Raw genomic sequence first — 23,009 nt, 5'->3', positions numbered from 1 at the left:
GATTAAGAGGATTGTTTCTATATCAGAGTATGATTTTTCTAGCTATCAAACATCAAATTTTTATTCTACTACATACTATGTTATTTTTCATTAATTTTAAATGCCTGAAGCTTAAAACTCAGCAGAGTATCTCAAAATGTGCAAAATGCTCTAGAAAATGGAACCAGTTCCTGTTAGGAAAACTACCTGCTAGAAGCTATCCCTGATTACCAACAGCATTAGAAACATCAGCTCAGTTGGCATAAGCCTTAGGTGAGCTATTCCAGAGAGCTGGAGTGCTCTAGTCAAAAGAGATTCGTGGGCAAGGATAAGGTACCTGGAGTAGTGCTTTTTTCCCAAGAAACAGTAAGGATTCCAGTGTCAGGGTTAGAATCAAGATGCAAATTTGTGGGAGGAGATGGTGCTGAGAAATAAAAGCAAAATATTAGATTTGTCGAAAAATGCAACTCAACATTTCTTGTGCTTTAAAGGCACAAAACTGAATCTCAGGAGAAGTTTTCAACAATTGCTCTTTCCATTTGCAATGTTTTTTTATGTCACAGAGATATGGTAAAATGATTGTCTAAACTCAGTTCTAGAAACTTATTGATAGCTTAGTAGTACTTTTTCCAACAGCAGCTGAGCTCTGCGAGTTGATCTATAGGACAGAGTAGGCAACTACAGCCCCAGAGTTCCTTCTAAATTGATAAGACCAATCTTCATTTAGATAATGCACATTTTGTGGAATTGTGACATAATTTTAAACACTGACTATTTACAAGTATGTTACAAAAATATAGTTATGAAATCACATCACAATCTTTCTTATCTCAAATTATATCAGATATTTTCTTAAAATGTTTTATTAACATTTTATTAAGAAAACCATCTGGTCCAAAATATTTCTACTGAGGTTAGTGGGGACACACTTAGAAACTAAATAGCTTTGGTGTCTTTGCTTCAGCATATAAAGAGATATTTAAATGACCCATACGTGTGACTACTGTTTTGACGATAGGTGTTGTTCTTTCTTGACCATCCTTAATAACATTGATGCTGTAGATATATTCTACACCAGGAGTTAGGCCAGATATAACAATGCTTCCAGATTCTGAGATGACCTCCCTTGGAGCTTCTCCACCTTGGCTTGGTCTCACCCCTAGCTGTAATAGGAAAAGAATAAACAATCTTTTGCTGATAATTATATATTGGTTTTTGTCCAGTGCTAGGACAAGAATGATGAACCTCAACTTTCTGAGAATCTGGTCAACTTTCAGGAAATATACATTAGAAATGCATATAGAATTAAAGCTTCCAAGGTAAGGGTTAAGAGAGATATGGATAGGAGAAGGGATATGATATTTTATGGTTTTAATAAAACCTTAAAAAATAACTTAAATAATTTTAGACATCAGGAATTTAGTAGTTTTCAACCTTACTAATTTTAAGATGTGTGGACTTCAACTCCCAGAATTTCCCCAGTCAGCATGGTCCACTCCCTCTTCTCCTTATACTCAACTTTAACAGAGAAAATCTCAGAATTTGCACAATTTTGCTATGCAGGGAGGTATGTTACTAACATTCCTTTTCATCAAGCTGAAAATTGTTCCATAGGTTATGTGTTAAAGCTTAGAACACGTTTCAGTCCTCTTGTATATTTTCGGGGAGGAGCTGTTTTTTATCTTATTTCTTACTTTCTCTCTTGTCTTGGGAACTCCAAAAGACTATTACAAAACTCTGAAATATCAACAATTACAGTTTTTGGGAGAACCAGTTGGCATCGCAATGGGAACAGTTGGAAATAGCGGAGCTCTTCCGAGCTCCGTGAAAACCAGCCAGTATCTGAGTGCCGGAACACCCTACAGGGTCAAAGCCACCCTGGAGGGGTGGTGAAGGAAAGAGAGGTGATTTGTCAACCACAAGGAAACCGCAATTTCCTCGTGAGGTCTGAAGAAAGTTCTCCCAAACAGCAGCAGGTACAATGGACATTTTTGGCAAGAAACAAGCTGTGACAACCGAGACAATAAGATTTGTGCTGGAGTGGTTTGTGGACAGAGCATTGAAAGACAATTGAGACAACTTCCAACTTTTATTCTAGAGACCTAACCTAAGTAAAAGAATTTTAAAAATAATATCCAAATATTAAGAAAGCAGTGATTGGATACATGGAAAAAGAGAAAGATTAAAGACCCAGATGTGAAAGAAATATCTAATAGAAACTTTAAAATATAGAAAGCCTGGAAAAGATTTAACAATACTTTGAAAAGTGATTATTGGGAGAAACTGTTTCTTTTTTATTTTTATTTCTAACCCCCCCCCAATTGGTTGACAATCAGCTGTTGTTTTTCGCACACTGTTTAATGGATTTGGAGCAGGAGAACCATCTACTGGAGGAAGAAAATTACTGCAATGTGGGAAAGTGGTAATTGTTTATGGTACACAAAGAAAAGGAGTGAAAGTAAGTAACACCTGCAAGGCCACTTGACCTTGAATGTTTGGAAATATCTTGGGAGATTTTTGAAGATCTTTAAGACAATTTGAATTGCAAATAACTAAAACCCTATTGAAATTGTTTACTGGAAGATAGATTTGAAAGACTTGAGGGAACTTGGTGGGCCAATTTAGATTTGGATTACTAATGCTACTTGATAGAACATTCTACCAGGCAAAAGAAGAAAGGTGATAGAAGAGAAAAAAGAAAGAAGAAAAGATAAATAAGACTTTAAATTTTGGACAACTGGGAAGGTGTAAACTGGAAATTATAAAGATTGTAAACAGGAGACAATAAAGTTCTATGAAGAAATGTTAGTGATGCTTAAAAGTATTTATGAAAATGTGACAAAGAATCATAAGGAGATGATGACCTGGATACTTACAGGACCGCCTGCTGCCACCAATAGCCTCTCACCGGCCAGTACAGAGAGGGGCTCTTCAGGGTACCGTCGGCCAAACAGTGTCGGCTGGCGGCCCCCAGGGGGAGAGCCTTCTCTGTGGGGGCACCTGTTATCTGGAATGAGCTCCCCCCGGAGATACAGAGGATCCCGGATTTACGCACCTTCCGCCGTGCCCTCAAGACCTTTTTATTCCAACAGGCTGGCCTGGCCTAACTTTCTCTTTTAAACGGTATATGAGTAATTTTAAATCTGTTTTTAAATATGAGAATGTTTTAATTCCTCTCGGGCCAAATTGTTTAATACGTTTTTATACTGTTTTAAATTTTATAATCTATGTGTTTTATTTTTTGGCTGTTCACTGCCCTGAGTCCTTCAGGAGTAGGGCGGTATATAAATCTAATAAAATAAAATAAATAAATAATAAATAAATAAATGGGATTGTTCAAAGATAAAGAAGTGAGTGTAGAAAATCCTCAACAGATGGTGGGAAAAGATGAACATAATATTCAGAAGACAGTTGAGAAATATGAAGGAGTGATGGAGGAGACCAATCAAAATAAGCTACAAGAAGACAAAAACACTGGAGAGACAGTAACAATAAGTACTAAGAATCAAACAGATAATTCCTTAAGAGGAAAAAAAGGAAGATTTTCCAAAAATAATGAAATGGGTGGGTTATGGATGGGTATCCAAATGATGCAGCAGAAGGAGACAAAGGGTAAGGCAGAGGGAACATTCAGTTTGTGAAAAAATGTTAGAAAGAAATATAGGATCCCAAGAGAGAAATACAAAAAAATGTTACCAAAAAGTTGATAAATAATGAAATTCTAAAAAGGCTAAAAGATGATGAATAGAGATAAAATATCTTGCAATATGATGATTGTATTAAAAACTAATAGAAAAAAGTAGAAACTATAAAAGTAGAAAGTATATTGAGAAAATAGTACTATGCATATTGACATACGTATAATAGAATTTATTATAACCACAAATATACTAAGGCTAGGAGGTGGAAGACTATGATTAGGTATATTTAAATGTATTATTATTATTAACAGTGTGTAAAAAATATATTGAAATTTAGAGCTTTCAAGGATTATAAATTCAGGGGATTTAGAGATATAATCCCAGGACTGATTAAACTTTATTAATTGGTTTTATTGGCGTTTATAGAAAATTGAGATATTGGAATTATGGTGGAACACTGAATAATATCTAAAATATTAAATATTAGTGATTCAGCAGGGGTCAAGAAATACATGGTATGAAGAAATGTTATTGCTGTTTAAATTTATTGATGGAGAAAGTATAAAGAATCATAAAGAGGGAATGGTATTGTTTAAAGGCAAAGATGTGACTGTAGAAGAACCCCAACAAATGGGAAGATTAGAAGTTAGAAGACAAAGATTATGTATATTTAATTGTATTATTGTTAGCACTGTGTAAAAAATATACTGACCCAGTCAATACACTGTCCACAAAATATGTTGGTTGTTAAAGGAAAATTACAAATAAAACATAGCCAAAAAACCCCAACTATTACGTTTTTCATTTTTGTTAAATAATACTGTAAAAACAATTTGTAAAATTGTTCACTCTAACTCTGACAGATGGAATACCATCTGGATTATTTTTGGCTTAAGCACTGCAAAATACATAAATTTTTAACAGATGCCATTGTCAAAAAAGAAGAAACTTACACATGAAACAAAGTGCCAGTTTTAATTGCAAGTATATATGAAGAAGCCATCACATGCTGGCAGTATTTTTCAATCTCATTTGATCAAGCAGTGATTTTGTTTTCTGTTGATTTTTTACTATTTATTTAAACACTGTTTTGACTATTTTATCATTTGCAAATTAAAACATTTACTTCTAGAGTAGTCCTTACCTAGAAAGCAGTATGGCATTTTTATTTAATAAAATTAATCAGGACAATAGTAAGCCTGAGATCTTTATGAACATTATTCTCTTCTCTATCACATTAGAATTTAAATGTATGTATAGTTTTTGATCAATTTATTAAAAATCACTACACGTTGTTAAACAATTACTAGCTATGTATAATTATATACTGTAAAGACCCAAAACATTTCCCAAACGAAGTTATCCACAGCAAGCAATTCATGAAAAGTAGGGTGGAGACAGAGAGAGCCTATTTCCTACCTTAAAACCAAGTCTAGGTGCAGGGATCCAGGTAACAACAATGGATGCCTCTGTCACTTCAGTGTTATAGGGAGGAACTGAGCCTGTGGATTGCACTGTCAAATCAAATGTAAAGCCAGGCTTAGAGATAGCAGTTTACATATGTATTATTTATTAATAGCCTGCTTTCCCTACTTAAAAAGCACATTAAAGTGGCTGGCAAGATAATTTAAAATTAAACAGAATTAAATTGTAACTAAAATTTAAAATCACTGATTTATAAAATATTTATCATCATACATTACACATACATATACACATACATAGTCTTGTCAGGTACAAAAAATCAGAAGAGCTCCAAGAATAGTTCAAACAGATGTCTTTATTGTTGATCACCAGTTTATAAGAATCCTTGCCAGACTGACTTCCTTTACTTATGAAAGCGCAGATTGTAAGAAGCCTAAGAGTCTGATCCTCCCCCAATGGACTTTAAGTTGGAATATTTTTTAACCTTTCCTATTACAGCCTCTTCTCCTTCAGCTGGTGGTTCCATCATAGTACTATGATAATCAGAGATCATCCATTCCAATACAACATTTTAAATCTAGGAGTAAACCTAATATATACTTTGTTTTAGTTATTTCACATTTGTAAATGGTTTTCATTATTTATTTCAACCCAGTTGAGGAAATTGAGCTAAACAGCGGTTTAGGAATAAAAAACTACTTTAAAAAATCTCTGCAGAGCCATGTCTACTATGTAGCAACTATGATAAAAATATTTTAACATTCCTTCAGGTTTTATTTTGAATATTTGATAACCACATATGAATCATAGCCTAGAATGACCTTGGAATATAAATGGACATGCATCTTAGATTTTAGTCACCAGGAACATTTAATTTAGAACTCATACAAGCCAGAAAACAACCAGTAGCAGATTCAGCCAAATCTGATATGAACTAGATGTCAGCGTCTCAGAACTGACATAGAAAAGGGAGGAGAAGCCTGAACTTTTGCCTGCTAAATCCCTTTGAAGATTCGGTCTCCTCGGAGATGGGGAGGGGTGAGACATTCCTGTGACCTGACGAAAAAGGAATCAGGAAAGTGACTTGGAAGATAGCCAATGAGAAGCAGAGAATTGGGGATCAGAAAGGGAGGGATTGGGGGGCAAAGGTCAGTACTGACCGCGAAAAGAGTCAGGATCAGATTGCTGTGCTCGAATAAAGAGAAAATTTCCTTAAAGATCGGCAGTTTGGAAGTTCATTTATTTTGAAATAGCATCGAAACCTGACAGACGGTCAGTACTGATCTTTCTAAATTGGAAAATGTTTACATCTATCAGCCAAAAACAGCTTGTATACAGTAGCTACTTCATTGATCTAATGGTATTTTTCTGATTTAGCCATACTGTTGATCAACTGTCTGCAGTTAACTAGGGGGTTTATGTGGGTTGGTAGAAAAAAAAACAGTTTATCAGGCACAAATCCTGACACCCATCTGGGTGGCAAAAGTAGATTTTCTGAGTTTCTGAAAGGCTGCTATTCATAATAATGTGCCATAGTCAGTTTATTAAGTTAACTGTTATGTAGCAATCTATGTTTTCACTCAAGGCAGTATCAAAATTAAGCATGGATGTGACCTCAAGTAGGTCATTTAAATTGTGCCTCATTAAGGAAAACAACTTCACTGGAAAAATACAAGAACTGTAAGGTTTGACTAGACATTCAAATGATCTTTGTACAATAAGAAAGAAAGAAACAATTGATCCTGGTACAATGGAATTATAGTCCATTTTTTATGCATTCCTGATGGCTTTTAAGTTTTGCCAAACTAGAAATATGTTTTTAATAAAGTACATGATTAAGAGACATGCCATAAAACTTAATATTTTCTTTAACTAAAACTCATATAGATATTTTACACGCATATTAGGCAGGAAATGTACTGACATTATAGGGTTCCAGAGGAAGACTGATTCATTTTCCCCCCATAGCCTGGACTTATTGTTCATTTCATAGGCTCTGAGAGGGAGAGTACTAACATTAAAGCAGGAGTCCCCAACCCCACGGTTTCTGGACCAGCACCGGTCCATGAAATGCCAGTAATGGTCTGCGCAAACAAGCAAAGCCCCATCTGCGGGATGCAGGCAGCATGCAACACACCCCCTCCGGTCCACAGAAAAACCTTTCTCCACGGAACCAGTCCCTGGTGCCCAAAAGGTTGGGGGCCGCTGCCTTAAAGGAAGTCAAATAAGAAATCTGTGGTTTTCTTTAAAGATTTTGCAATCTTACGACTCCCAAGCTAAGTCCTGGGCATTGATAAATTTCCCAATTTAAAAAATCTATTGATGGTACAATGTTAGATTTAATCTGAACACCTTGCTAATGAAATATCAAATGCCCAATTATGGTTACTTTTTTCTTTATTAAGGTAGTTCTGAGAATCATTTTTGGGAGGTGGCAAACAAAGACTATTTCACACTTACATGTTGTGAAGGTTCCCTTTTCTGGATTGCTCTTTTGATTACCCTTGACAGCCACTAGAGACATAGTATAGTCAGAGCCAGGCTGCAAATTCCTCAGCAGATATTTGGTGGCTGATGGCCCCACAGTGTATTGTTTTGGATGACCATCTGTAATAGGCTGCACAGTAAGTTGGTATCCTGCAATACGAGCTCGTGGGGGCTTCCATGTGACTAGCGCAGTAGAGGGTGTCTCACTGACAAGCCGCAAATTGGTTGGGCCATCAAGTTCTAGAAAGATAAGTCAAAAGATTTTATATAATAAAATGTAAGTTTATTATTTATTGTATATAGACACCCATCTACCCAAAAAACTCTAGCTAGCGAACATGAGATTCTATTAAGCCACAATTAAATTATATACATACATATAGTTATTTTATTCATCTTCATAATGCATGAATACGTTAAATTAGAATTTACATTATCATTACTACTACTAGAAACAATTAGTAATATTAATATAATTTTATATAATTTTATCCTATTTTACATATTTATGTTTTAAATTATATTGTATCTTATCCTATAACTATTGTATTTTACCCTACTCTTATTTTAAATTGTTTGTATAGGATTTTATTGGTGATATATGTTTGAACCTTGTGCTTTTGATATAGCCTATAGACTAATCAATAAATAAATCTATCTATCTATCTATCTATCTATCTATCTATCTATCTATCTATCTATCTATCTATCTACTTACCTACCTACCTACCTACCTACCTACCTACCTACCTAATAATAGGAACCTGACATTGACTTTTTACAACCTCTACATTATCTACCATATTTTTCGGAGTATAAGACGCTCCGGACTATAAGACGCACCTACCTTTTTTGGGGAGGAAATCAAGAAAAAAAAATCTGCCTCTGCCTCCCAGCAATTTGCCTCCTTGCAGCAAACAGCAAACAGTGGAGGCCAAAAATGGGGTGCACGGAGGCGGCAATAAGCTATGACAATTCCTGCAGCCTGAAACAGTTGATGGTCGGGAGGCCAATACAACCGACAATCAACTGCTTGTGCTAATCAGACTGTGCTGAAGCTGAAACTGAAATGGGCTGTTTACTACAAGGAGGCAAACTTCTGTGAGGCAGAGGCCAAAAGGTGGGGACCGGCAGGGTCGGCAAGCTGCATTCGGTGTATAAGACGCACCCAAATTTTCACCCTCTTTTAGGAGGGGAAAAAGTGCATCTTGTACTCCAAAAAATACGGTATATACTTAAATGGGTTTTGCAAAATTTTGCATGTTCAGTCTTTTCCTTCATTCTGCTTATTTCAGATATATGTGTCCATGTCTAGGAAAGTGGCCTCTGGAATAAAATAGCCTGCTACATCATTGCCTGACATATGCCATTACGTTTTCAACCTAGTCAAAATGCTACATATTGGGTATACAGTATATAGCTCCTGTACAGGGCTATTTTTTACTGAGGTATAAACATGAGCCTGAGGTGGACTACAATACAATCTGGAGTTTGAATTCCAGCCGCATTCAGTCACAGAAATCATAAAACAGCTGTCAATTATTATTCTTGGGGGGTGGGGAATAAAAATGAAGAGCCTGGTGGCGCAGCAGACTAATAGCCTATTATTACCATTCAGCTGCGTGCAATTACTGAAAGTTCGAATCTCCCCAGGCTCAATGTTGACTCAGCCTTACATCCTTTCTAAGGTAGGTAAATTGAGGACCCAGTTTGTGGGGGCAATAAGCTGACTTTGTATAAATATACAAAAGTATGAAAGCTATTGCTTAACGCATTGTAAGCCGCCCTGAGTCTCCGGAGAAGGGCGGCATATTAATCAAATTAAAAAAAACAAAAACAGAAAACAAAAACAGGGACATAATTATATTAAATCTAGTGTATTGGATGAATTAATTCTCAATTTGTTTGTTTACCCTTTTTTATGTGTGTTCTTGCCTATTAGCATACCACCCATGTACTATTTGTGTGGCAAGTTCCCCCAAAGCCAAATGCACACCTCTGACCTATCAGACTGAATGCTAACTACAAACAGGATTTCTCAATCTTTGTTCTATAAAACACCAGTATTTTATAAATAACTTAAGCTATCCCATAAGCTGATTCCAAGATAAATTTTGTTGTCATGCCTTATATTTTCAGTTTTACTTGTCAAACAAGTATCCTATTAATGAATGAAAAAATTGGCATTCTCTATTCAGATGCCCACTCTACAATTTAGGGGGGGGAAATTGCTAACAGACTTTCGAATGACAGTTCAACATACGAATATGAACTTTCAGATGTAAAGATGGGGAAGGTCCTTTTAGCATTCATTGCAATCAAAATCAGCATGCTAAATGTAAAGGTGAGTATTTTTAAAATTTTATTTTAAAAATAAAAATTTTACACATTACTCAAATGTGTGAAACTTACACATTTGATTAAGATAGAGATAGAAACAAAGATTGCTTGGTGTTCTATGATATTAAATTTTAAGGAGGCATTGCTAAAGAAAAACAATTAATTCAGTCTAATCTGATTTGTAAATAATGACTACACAGATGTCCTGCCCATCAAACAATTCAAAACATGCAAATACCATTAATAGATAAATTAATCCTATTACTAGATAAATAGATAAATAAATGGATTAATAGGTACCATTTCAGTGGGAAAGTAATAAGTATATGCCATACACCTTTGGCATATAGCCATGCTGGTCATATGACTATGGAAAATATCTTCAGACAACACTGTTCCCTCAGCCAAGAAATGGAGCATCATGTCCTAGTCAGATACAATTGCACAGGGAAACCTACACGGATGTCTACTGCTTCAGTGAGAACAGATTCTAAAGCTGTTGTTCAAAATGACACAAGTCACGAGTTAAACTTAAATTAGTCTACGTTCCTTATTTTAGTAAATTAATAATTCAAACTAAATGAGCATAACATACATCCCTAAGTTTTTTTAAACCTCTGGCATGTTCCTTATAGTAATAATCATTCACTTCTATACTGTTCCCTCATGCACAATATTTTAATTATTCTAAGCCATGCTGTTTATAAGATTATCAATTGAAAATGATCAAATATATTTGCAGTGGAAGTACAGGGAAACATACAGATTTCACAAGCAAAATTTTAAATACTTGAAGAATTATTTTTCTTCAGCATTGAAAACAGTCTGGCTTACGCACAAAGAAAAAAGTGATAAAAGAATAACTGATCCCCTTTTCATAGTCTAGTCAGGGGACTAGACTGAAATTTAATGTAGAGAAAAGTAAGGTTTTACACATAAGGCAGGACAAATCAAATGTACAAGTATAGATTAGGTGAAATCTGGCTCAAAAGCAGTTAACTGTGAGAGGGATCTTGGAATCCTAGTAGTTAATCACTTGAATATGAGCCTACAGTGTGCAGCAGCAGCAGACAAAAAAGCTAATACAATCTTTGGTTGCATAAGCAGAGGCATAGAATCAATAAAGTAGAATATTTCTAAGATCAGGACTGAAATGAGGGAACCTTGTGCTTTCTGAGTTTATTTTCCTGCAGACGTTTCATTACCCAAACTAGGTAATATCATCAGTGCTAGTAAGGAGTGCTGTTTGCTATACATTTATACTCTGGTGGCTTGCCCTGTCAGTGTTGGTGGGAGAGGTCTTAGAGATTCTTTGGTTTTGGCTGTTTATTGTTGGCTCTTTGGCAGTTTCTTGATCGGGGTATTGTTTACCTGATTGTTGGTCTGAAGTTAACCTTGGAGTTAATCTATGCTGATCTGGGTGCTGATTGCTGGTAGAGAAGGTCTAAGATCTTTGGGCTGGCTGATTGTCTCTTTTGCATAGCTAATAGATGTTGTTAATGTCTATTGATGGCTAATTTGTCAGAGTGCCATGCTCCTAGAAATTCCCTGGCATTTTTGGACTTCGACTGGTCTAGGATTGTCACATTTTCCCTATTGAAACTATGGTTAAATCTGTCTATATGTTGTGAAATTAAAGAATTTTCATCATGTCTTCTGACTGCTAGTTGGTGTTCTTGGATGCATTCTGCTAGTCTTTTGCCTGTTAGTCCTACACAGTGGATGTTGTAGTTCTTACATTGTATGTTGTAGATGACTCCTGCTTTTTCTTCTGGGGTTGCTGGGTCTTTTGGTTTGCTTAGGATGTTTTGAAGGGTTTTAGTTGGCTTGCGTGCTATGCTAATTCCATGTGGTTGTAGTACAGGTAATACCCAGGTTATGAGCATTCCCTTAGCAAATGTTTGAACTTATGCAATAAGCGCCCCCTATCATTTGCGAACAAGGCCCAAAAGTACAAATCTTGCAGCACCACGGCAGTTGTTTGCCCTTACTGCAGAGGCTCTGCAACATTCGTCCTGCACGTTGCTGGCCGAAATGGAGCTTCGGGGGCCAGGGGAGGGGATCTGCCTCTCAGAAGCCCCATTTGGATGTCCAGAGGTCTCCCCTGGCCCACTGCAGACCAAAATGGAGCCTCCAGGGCCCAGATCCAGCTCTCCAAGGCTTGGTTTGGCCATCCGCAGGCCTCCCCCAGCCTATTGCAGGCCAAAATGGAGCTTCTGGGGGTGGATCCAGCCCTCTGATGCTCCATTCGGCACTTCACAGGTTTCCCCCAGCCCATTGCAGGCCGAAGTGGAGCTTCTGGGGGGTGGATCCAGCCCCCATAAGTTCCATTTCAGGCTGCAACGGGCGGGGAGAGGACCGCAGAGGACCATACAGAGCATCGGAGAGCCAGATTCGCCCCTCAGAAGCTCCATTTTGTCTGGCAACCTGCCAGGCCAGGCCTGCAGAGGCCCGAACGGAACTACAGAGGGGCATATGCGGCTGAGAGGCTGGAGAGGAGACTGCTTGCTAGATCTTCACAAGGTAAATGACCCAGCGCGGCAGGTGGAGAGGGAAGCAATTGTGGGAAGCATGAGGTATTTCAGTGGGTCAGGGAGGCCTTGGGTGGTCTTAGGGGGATGACCTGTTCCATCAGTAGCCCCCCCCCCCATGGCCTTCCCCACCCTGAAATACGTCATGTGTACCTAACGAGCCTCGCATTTGATTAGTGAATGTGTGAGCGAAAGGAGGGAGTGATCCTATTCAAGGTACAAGACTGACTCCCACGAATCCTCAGGTTACAAATAGAATGGGCAGGCTCCATTACATTTGTAACTCAAGGACTACCTGTAGTCTGTTGGTGGTTTCTGAGATATTTTTGATGTATGGCAGTGTAATTCTTTTTGGGGTTTGTGTTGGTTGTGCTGTATTGGATTGAGTGGTCAGGGACTCACAGAATCAAGACCACATGAAGTATGAACCACATGAACCTTACCTTAGTAAGACCATACTTCGAATACTGCATCTAGTTTTGGTCACATTATAAAAAAGATGTTGAGACTTTGGAAAGAGTGCAGAGAAGACCAACTAAGATGATTAAGAGTCCAGAAACTAAAAGATATGAAGAACAGTTGCAGGAATTTGGGTATCGCTATTCTAGAGAAAAGAAGGACTGTGGGTGACATGATAGCAGCCTTGATAGTACAGTGGTTAATGCACCCTGTCATTAACACAGCTGCCTGCAATTTCTGCTGGTTCGAATCTCTCCAAGGCTCAAGGTTGACTCAGCCTTCCATCCTTTCTAAGGTAGGTGAAATGAGGACCCAGTTTGTGGGGGCAATAAGCTGACTTTGTATAAAATATACAAAAGAATGAAGGCTATTGCTTAACACATTGTAAGCCGCCCTGAGTCTCCGGAGAAGGGCGGCATATAAATCAAATTAAAAAAAAAACAAAAACATGTGCATACTTTTCTCCTTTCTTGCCACAAAGAACCAGACAAAGATAAATATTGCTCTATATTGACCTTCCTCCCTTCTCCTCTAAGACAAATGGAGGCAAAGGAGAAAGAAGATGGCTTACATAGCAGTTGTAGATATCTCATTCACCTATATCTGTTACCACTCTGAGGAATGCCATTACTTTCCTGGAGTCTCTAGTCCACCTTCTAGACTTGTGCATTGTATAAAAACAAAAAAAGTGCCTTGACAGAGCTACCTAGATGCTGGAAATGCTTGGAAATTCATCCCCCTCTTCTTGCTGACTCCTTTTGGAAAACTTTGCTGAGGGGAAGGCTTGAGCTACAGGATAGCAGACCTCTCACTGCTTAGCAAAGCCAATGGATTCATCCTACTAAATTCTTTATTACAGGCTTTGTGAAATGATGGAATTTCTGACAGAATGAATTTGTGGAAAATCTATATGCTAAATTAAAGAAAACAGACTTACTCGTTGTTTGTTCCCCAGTTAATGGTTCACTCTCCGTGTTTTGTCCTATAGCGTAGATCTTGAAAAGGTATGTTGTTCCAGGCGAAAGTTCCGTGACCTCAGCAAATGTATATCTGCTAACGGGTAATCTCTGACCATGTTCCCCAGGGCGATTAACTGGAATAACCTCTACACGGTAACCAATCACTGCACTATCAGGGGGGCTCCACATGATGGTGATTTTGTCACTGGCAACTTCCAGAAATTGAAGGTGCTGGGGAGGATGAATCACATCTAGCCAAATAGTTGTACAAGAGAAAACATTTAATGAATGGTAAGACTGTATGCTAGAAAACAAAAACTGACAGTGTATCATCACAACTACCCTCTTCCTTCTGTCCTACTTCAAAATTAATCTCTCAACAAAAACTGCCGCTGATCCTTTTTTTCAATGTTCCTTGAAATCCCATAGAGACAGTCCATGAAAAGTGTTCTTACTGAAGACAAAACCAACATATAGCTTTCTATCTTGCCAAGATATCATCATCGCTGAGAAGCAGACCGTAATATAAAAATAAAACAGTGGAAAACTTAAGTGTGGTTGCAGTGTTCCTTTACACGCTCTATTCTCCAAAATTGACCAGATAAAAAGGAAAAGCAAAAATATCTAATTTTCTGAACCACTCAAAATTAGAAAAGCAAACAATTGGTATATCAAAAACTAGAAATTATGTCTTTTTAAATCAATTCAATTTTAATTTTTGAAAGCCAGTTTGTTTTAGTGGTTAAGGCACATGCTACAAACAGGAGATTTTGAGTTCTAGTCCCACCTTAGGCATGAAAGTTGGCTGCCTGGGTGACCTTGAGCCAGTCACTCTTTCAGGCCACAAAGTCAGGCTCAGGTATCAAGCCAATCATACAGTTCCTGTTGCAACCAAATGAATAAACACTCAACTGATCCAAAAAAAGTAGGCCTTGCTTCTGCAGCAACACTAGGAAAAATAAACTCTGTTCTTGTAATGTATGTGGCCTTTTTAAGATGACTCCATCATTGTTAATATTTACTTTCCCCTGTGCCTGGTAGTTTGTATTTTTAATTATAGGTTGTTTTAAATTTTAATAAGGCTTGTTTTTAAATATTTGTTGCTTTATTAGATCATTGTACATTGTCAAGAATCACTTTTTGTGAATGGGCAGTTATATAAATTTGTTAAATAAAATGAATAGATAAATGCAATAAATAAATACTGCCTTCAAGAGAACAATTCTGGAATCCAAGAAGAAAAAAAGAGAACATAGAAAAAAAATCACAAAATTACAGAAATACATTAATACCTGCTATTGGCACTCCTGTGGTTTTCTGCTGAATGAAAATAGGAGTGCTTTCCTGGTTCTCTTCCACAGCATAAATGCTGATATTGTACTGAACACCAGGCATCAAGTCACTGAGTGTCACAGATGTAGCAGATTCGGGGAGATTGAGTTCTGTACTGCTACCTTCCAACGAAGGAGTGTAAACAATCCGGTAACCTTGTAAAGCAAAACATGCAGTCAGCCGACAGCACAGTCAAAAAAGATTTGGTGTTCTTCCATATGCTAAATTACCCTTCTTTGTTCAGACCATCTTTTTTGATAAACCATAGTTTTATGATGTAGTGAGTCTACATCAAGTATAATTTATAAACAAGAAAAAGATCGCTTTATAAATCAAATTCAATCAAACAGACAGTAAAAGCCAGTCGAGCTTCAGAAGTACAGTACAATTTTCTTTGGCTGTCAGATATGCATAACACACTTTCCTATCTTACAAATGGAAGGAACCCACCCAGGCCCCCAAGCTCCAAAAAAGATATAGGCTGACAATTCAGACCTGTGATTGGAGCTTCTGGTCTGCTCCAGCTGACAAGAATTGAAGTATCATCAACATTTTCCACAAGATGATCAGGAGGAGCATCAGGTGCTGTGTAGAGAGAGAATAATTAAGAAAGTTGATTTGAACAACTTTCAGTTTTCAGAGAGAAAATGCCCATATCCATCTGTCCCTGTCTGATAGCAAATATACCTGTTGTCTGTGTTGTTGAAAGAATTAGATTTTGCTCTCCTTCCTCTGAAATTTGGTAGACTTTGATAATGTAGTTACGACCCGGAAGCAAGTTGGGAATGCTAACTGAATTGACTGTATTTGGAAGATCTTTAAGAAGAAAATAAAATAGTAGGGCATATGTTACATTCTTTAGTGAAAATGAATACATTCAATTCATAAACTTACAGTAACAAAATATTGAACAGCATTAGAATTTTCTTTAACTCTCAAAATTTCAGATCAGAATACTTCCATAAGTTCATACAAATTTCTTAAGAATGTCTTATTTGTGAGAGAAGATCTGAAACCAGCAATTGCCCAAGATTGACCAACTGAAGCCCCTTTATTGTCCACATGTAAAGAGATGTGGCCCTTCAAGGAACAATCCTGAATAGGGCTCTCCCTTGGGGAAGCCAAGCAGTTGATCTTTATGTATGAACATCAGGAGACAAACAGAAAAGAGTTTTCATTTGTAAGCTTTAAGTATTGACATCAATTTTTGCTGTAAGATATGCCATATGTGCAGTGGACAGGGATTACAATGTTGGGGCCAGTCATAGAGAGGTAACTTTCTGAAGCACTGCTTTTGAAGGAAATTTTCAATAGAGATTTGTCTGACTGCAGGCTATAAATGTATTTGAATATACATTCAAGAAGTTCTATGAACCTTCAGATTCAGGCTCATGGGATTTGGAGTCTGAATAGCAGATATTATCTAGGCTAGGTATACAAGATAAGAATTTTAGGATGTGAGAGATTAACTTTATTTATGCCATCTGATTCTATGACTATGACTAATCTGATTGGCTATCTTCCTTACCAAGATATTTAGGTTCATCACCATCTTCACTCAGTTCATATTCCACACGAAATCCTGACACAGTGTCTGAGGCAGAAACCCAAGAGACCACAAAGCTATTGGCTGTGATTTCTGTGACAGATTCAGAAATAGAGACGACAGAGGGAAGGGCTGTTGTTTCTCCCGCCACACGACTAGCTGCAAAGCAAGATCAAAGTATAAAACAGAAGTATTTTTCATGGAGACTTGGCTCCTTGGTTCTGTTTCTATTCATGAAAAAATAAATTTAAGTATGATTTCTATAACTTTTTAACCAATAAAATAAACTGTACAGTTAAACTGATAGTAAAGAAATAACAGGTTCAAAAACAGAGAGGTATTTTCATCCATGACTGGATGGACAGAAAATAGTAGAGTAACCATGTATATAGCAGGCAAGTCTGACTTTCAGACACAAACAAGTAATTAATATCTGCAGATATGGGGGTATTCAGCTGATAATATATTGTGAAAAAACACTATGTACTGTATTTTCCGGCGTATAAGACGACAGGGCGTATAAGACGACCCCCGACTTTTCCTGTTAAAATATAGGGTTTGGGCTATACTCGCCGTATAAGACTACCCCTCTTCCAACGCACACCAAATAAAAATTAAAAAACATCAACTGGTTCACCCACAATGTAAAATGTCCAGCTGTGCTAGACCCAAAATGGCCCCTGCAACAAGCAGGAACCTCACACAGCCACAAAAAGCTCAAAACAACTTTCACACTTTACACACACAAAATTCCACATACAGCTTTGTGAGATTTTGTGTGTTTGTGTAGTTAGAGTGAAACACTACAGAAACACACTAAATCTCAGAAAGCTGCACAAATATTATTTTATTTTATTTTTATTTTTATATGAAAACTAAATTTAAAACTTCCTAAACTTTAAATGGCTAGGTCTAAAAAAGAACAACTAAAAAAAAACCCAATTAACTATTTTTTTTAAAGATCCCAAAGGGGAAAAAAACTTACCCAATAGAACAGGGGTCTCCAACCTTGGCAACTTTAAGACTTGTAGACTTCAACTCCCAGAATTCCTCAGCCAGCTTTGTTTTGCTGGCTGAGGAATTCTGGGAGTTGAAGTCCACAACTCCCTGCCTGCTTGATTGCAGGCAGGGAGTGGCTTGCTGATGGAATGGATTCAGGCAAGCGAAGCAAGGCAAGCGTTGCGACTAGCAGCTAAGGTAAGCAAGCTGGAGGGGGAAAACTTTTTTCCTTTTACATGGCTCTGGCGATCCCAGCTGCGTTGCCTGATTAGCAGGCAACGCAGCTGGGATCGTCAGAGCTTGGATCGCCAGAGCAAAGGAAAAAAGTTTTTTCCTTTTACATGGCTCTGGCGATCCCAGCTGCGTTGCCTGATTAGCAGGCAACGCAGCTGGGATCGTCCAGAGCTTGGATCGCCAGAGCAAAGGAAAAAAGTGCTTTCCTTTTACATGGCTCTGGCGATCCCACCTGCGTTGCCTGATTAGCAGGCAACGCAGCTGGGATCGCCCAGAGCTTGGATCGCCAGAGCAAAGGAAAAAAGTGCTTTCCTTTTACATGGCTCTGGCGATCCCAGCTGAGTTGCCTGATTAGCAGGCAAAGCTGGGATCCTCAGAGCTTGGACCGCCAGAGCCATTTAAGGCTCGTCAGAGCCTTTCGGGCTGGTCTGCTTGGTTACAGGAGAACGACACCCGGCGTATAAGACGACCCCCAACTTTTGAGAAGATTTTCATGTGTTAAAAAGTCATCTTATACGCCAGAAAATACGGTAAGCTAAAAATGAATGCAGATGTATCCTCATTACTACAATTGCTATAGGTAGTACTGTAATATTGTAATACTGTAAGAGCCTTGGTAGTACAGTGGTCTATGGCACCCTGTTATTAAGCTGGTTATTAAGACCAGCTGCCTGCAATTACTGCAGGTTCGAATCTCGCCAAGGTTCAAGGTTGACTCAGCCTTCCATCCTTTCTAAGGTAGGTAAATTGAGGACCCAGTTTGTGGAGGCAATAAGCTGACTTTGTATAAATATACAAAAGAATGAAGGCTATTGCTTAGCGCATTGTAAGCCGCCCTGAGTCTCCGGAGAAGGGTGGCATATAAATCAAAATAATATATATATATATTGGTATTAATTCAGGATTAGCACCGATGACACATATCTATATTATTCATTATAATAATAAATTCTTAGCTGAATCATGTTCTTTAGAACGAGGGAGATAATGGAGAATTATTAAGGGCAATGGGCTTAGACAACTCCTACAGCTATTAGCACTCCATTAAGAACAGCAGAATTTACATTTTGGTTTCAAGGCATGAATAATCTTGATTGAAAACAGTAACACAGAGAAAGTGCTAGAAGCAACATAATTACAAAAGCAGTAAATTATGTCTTCATTCTGTCTTAGAGCCAGAAGGTAGAAACTAAACAGAGCTAAAAGATTTAACAAATTAAATCTGCAGGTTACCGTTTCACTTTCAAAATCTTATTTATTTATGTATGTGTTAAATTTCACTTCTATACTGCCATAAGTGTGTAAACTCCACATGTCAACTTCCAATCCTTACATTTACATATACAGTTGAAACAATATAAAAGGTAGTCCTCAACTTACAATTAATTTAGTGACCAAAGTTGCAATGACACTGAAAAAAGTGACATGACCATTTTTCACACTTACAATATTGCAGCATCCCAATGGTCTTGGGATCAAAATTCAGATAGTTGGCAACTGACTCATATTTATGCTAATTGCAGTTTATTAGGGTCATATGATCATCTTTTGCAATCTTCTGACAAGCAATGAGGAAGCCAGATATCAACTTTGGAAGCCATATTAGCCCCAGAAGCTTCCATGCTGCCACCTTCTCATGTGTGGGAAAGTAGGAGGGGGGATTTAGTAGAGGGAATGTTGTTAGACAAATAGCATTCTTCCTTTTGGTCAAGGTCAGGACAATCCTACATCTGGAGAAGGAGTGGTTGGAGTAATGTCTCGAAATGATTGGACCATGTGATGGACTGATGAGTGAGGGGATGGTCTTGGGGGTTTTGATTTATTGAGGGAAAACCCGGAACTCTCAGATTCGGATTTTCCCAGATGTGCCAGTATACCTACTCTAATAAATGGAATGTTGAGAAAAATGCTTGCTTCAGAGTTGTCACTAACAACTGCAGTGATTCACTTAACAACTGTGGCAAGAAAGATCATAAAATGGGGCAAAACTCACTAAACAACTGTCTCACTTAGCAACAGAAATTTTGGGCTCAATTGTAGTCATAAGTCAAGGACTACCTGTAATGCAAATAAACAGTCCAGGGTAATAAAATGCAATAAAGACAAATCAAAACACTTACATGAAATAGCTGTTGTACTAGAGGTAGTGAATTCAAAGCGGGTGATTTCTCTCTGACCGTAATGCTGTACACTTATAAGCTGTCCCTCATAAAGGACACCAGGTTTCAGACCTGAGATTGTGTAGGAATTTAAATAGCCTGGAATTCTAGCTTCTTTCCATTGCACTCCAGAATTTTTCTAATGGAATTAAACATAATGGATATCAGCATGAGAATACTCAGTAGCACAATTTTGCAATGTTTCTTTCTACTGTGGTTATTGCTACTAGCTTTAATTTCTATCAGATTATTTTAGCAATAATGTTTGAAAAAGAACAAAAAATTATCTGCAAAAACACAGAGCAAATACTAATTCTTGTCTTCAACTCTATGTGCATTTCAGTGGAAGAGGGGGAAAAATGGATTTCTGCGACTGCAATGTGTTATTTGGAAGATGGACAAGTTGGTGGCATCTCACAAAGATTGGTAAAAAAGAGTTTGGCCATAGATAACAAACTTGTGCAGGATAGCTTTCCACTGAATCCTGTGAGAATTGAAACAGCCTTAAAATCTAACTCAAACATTCTTCTATCCTAAAATACAGGAATGTGACTGAAATAGAGCTTATTAAACCACCCAATAAAAAGCCAATGAAGAATTCACTAACACCTTCATTATTAGTCAGAAATGAGGAAATGAATAAAATGAATTTATATTCTTTCTAAAGGATGGAAAATGTGACAATAGTTGAAAATGAGATATAATGAGATAATTTCTCAATTAGAATATAATACACAATTTGCTCAAAAGAAAAACAAGAAAAGAAAGGGAAGTGTTTATCTAAGATAAAAAATATGCACAGTTCAAGTACCAAAATATCAAAAATCCAGAAGGAGAGAGGGGAAGATAAACATAACATCCAATCCGACGTAATTAAACACAGGATCTATTACTATTTCAGTCAAGTGGCTTTGTTGAAAATAAATTATGTATTTTATTTTATTACTGTGTTTTCCCAAAAATAAGACAGGGTCTTATTTTCTTTTGACCTCCAAAATATGGCCTTGGCCTTATTATCAGGGGGTCTTATCCCTAAACCTCGGAGCCCTGAACAGCTGCTTCACCAGTGCTGCTCAGGCCGCTGCCTCCAGCAATCATGGCAACTTTTTCGTTGCTTCCCGTGCAAACAGCATAAGGTGAGGAGGTGAGGTAGGGGGGAAGTTGGGGGACATATCCCCCAAGCACCTGCCATCCATGCAGAAGTTCTTCTTGTCCCGGGCAGCGATAGCGCGTTCATCTCCCTAAATCTGGCTTGCTGATCTCGGCCAGTGAGGGGTAGTGGCAGATGGGAGGGGTGGGGAAGGAAGGAAATGGAATGGTGTGCTTTGGCACTCCTCTTTCCACCTACAATCCGATGAAGTATGCGAGCAGGTTAGTGCATCTTCAGTAGGATTCTACTTTTTTTCTTTTTTTTTCATATAAAGTGCACAGTGAACAGAACATGGTTAGACTGCTCTCCCCTGTCTTAACTTTGGCTGCCTCCACGACGTGCAGACCCAATTTCAAGGACCCAGCATCTTTCTTTCGGGATCATCTGGAACCTCGACCAGTTCCTATCAGCCCAATGGAAGGGGAAAGGAGGAACGCTTCAATGGACGAGGAAAGTTGGCATGCTCCTGAGCAGAAACCCCCGGATGGGATGTCCATCTGACAGCTGGCCCATGTAGTGCAGCTTCACGAGAAAAGAAGAGGCTCCCTCTCACACATCTCCATACAGCTTCCCAGCGGCTCACAGCCTGTGTGGGGACTAAGGGCCCGCTTGGCAGGCACGGCAGTCCAGGATGGAGGTCCATTTCCTGGACAGGCGATTCGAGAGAGAGATGGGCCAGGCACTCCCAATCAGTTGCAGGCCGCGAACCAAGGGCCGCGGTGAAAGCCCACAGCAGAGGCACAGGCTCACGCCATCCAAGAAAACACTTCCGGCGAGGTGCTTCGAGAGTTAAAGTCATGGCATCTTTGCAAGAAGAGAGTTCCCCTTGTAGAAAGGAAAGCCTGGGTCTTTCGGCGAGAAGACAAATTTGACATGTTCCTCTGCACGTGGCAGAGGCAGCCAAAGTTAAGACAGGGGAGAGCAATCTAACCATGTTCTGTTCACAGTGCACTTTTTATGAAAAAAAAGGAAAAAAGTAGAATCCTACTGAAGATGCATTAACCTGCTCGCACTTCATCAGACTTTAGGCGGAAAGAGGAATGCCAAAACACACCATTCCATTTCCTTCCTTCCCCATCCCTCCCCACCTGCCACTCTCCCTCGCCAGCCAAGATTGGAAAACCAGATTTGGGGAACTGAATGCTCTGCTGCCACCTGGGAGGAGAAGAACGTCAGATATGGGCTCTCTCACAGTGCCTCCTTTCTCTCTTCTTCTTTTGAGTAGCAGCGGTGCATCCGGTTCATCGAAAAGGCCGTTTCACATGGATGGCAGGTGCGTGTGGGGCACGTGGGGCATGTTCCCCCTCCTCTCCGGCCTTGCCTCCTCACGTCATGTTTTTTGTGCAGCAGCTGCGCATGCGTCTAAGGATTGGGGGGCTTATTTTCTGGGGAGGGGCTTATTTTACCGCATGCGCTCGAAAGCCCAATTGGGCTTATTAACCGGACATGTCTTAGTTTCGGGGAAACACGGTATTTTATTGCATACAATGTCCAGGAAATCTATCCTTAGCACACCACAGAGGGTTTACACCAAGCTAACTAGCAATGTTCACTCAGGTTGTTGGTCTTCTAGGCATCTCTGCCAGTCTCGCTTCACCTTGTGCTGCAATACCTCATGTCCAGCCAGGTTCAGCGTGCTGGCTTCCGCTCTCCACACACACATGAACGTAATTAGTTTTTCCCACCAAAGTGGTACCCATTTATCTACTTGCAATATTGCATGCTTTCAAACTGCTGGGTGGGCAGAAGCCAGGTGGGAGTTCACCCT

General features: G+C 38.6%; 1 protein-coding gene across 7 annotated transcripts in view; it reads right to left on the bottom strand.

The window, feature by feature from the left end:
* The window catches only part of FN1 (fibronectin 1), a 222,038-nt gene that overhangs the window by 102,302 nt on the left and 96,727 nt on the right, over window positions 1-23,009 (bottom strand). For all 7 annotated transcript variants that reach the window (XM_070933190.1, XM_070933183.1, XM_070933184.1 and 4 more), the window contains 10 exons: window positions 20,053-20,230; window positions 16,682-16,858; window positions 15,841-15,969; window positions 15,649-15,738; window positions 15,114-15,308; window positions 13,800-14,072; window positions 7,506-7,772; window positions 5,040-5,134; window positions 974-1,142; window positions 317-403 (listed from right to left, as the gene is read on the bottom strand). In XM_070933190.1, coding sequence (XP_070789291.1) covers window positions 317-403; window positions 974-1,142; window positions 5,040-5,134; window positions 7,506-7,772; window positions 13,800-14,072; window positions 15,114-15,308; window positions 15,649-15,738; window positions 15,841-15,969; window positions 16,682-16,858; window positions 20,053-20,230 — 1,660 coding nt within the window. The remainder of the gene's footprint in view (window positions 1-316; window positions 404-973; window positions 1,143-5,039; window positions 5,135-7,505; window positions 7,773-13,799; window positions 14,073-15,113; window positions 15,309-15,648; window positions 15,739-15,840; window positions 15,970-16,681; window positions 16,859-20,052; window positions 20,231-23,009) is intronic.

Source organism: Pituophis catenifer, unplaced genomic scaffold (assembly GCF_029215685.1).
Source record: "Pituophis catenifer annectens isolate HBS135680 unplaced genomic scaffold, rPitCat1.0.hap2 SCAF_1, whole genome shotgun sequence".
NCBI classification, from domain to species: domain Eukaryota; kingdom Metazoa; phylum Chordata; class Lepidosauria; order Squamata; family Colubridae; genus Pituophis; species Pituophis catenifer.
Note: the sequence above shows the minus strand (reverse complement) of the source record. Positions and strands in the feature narration are given on the sequence as shown.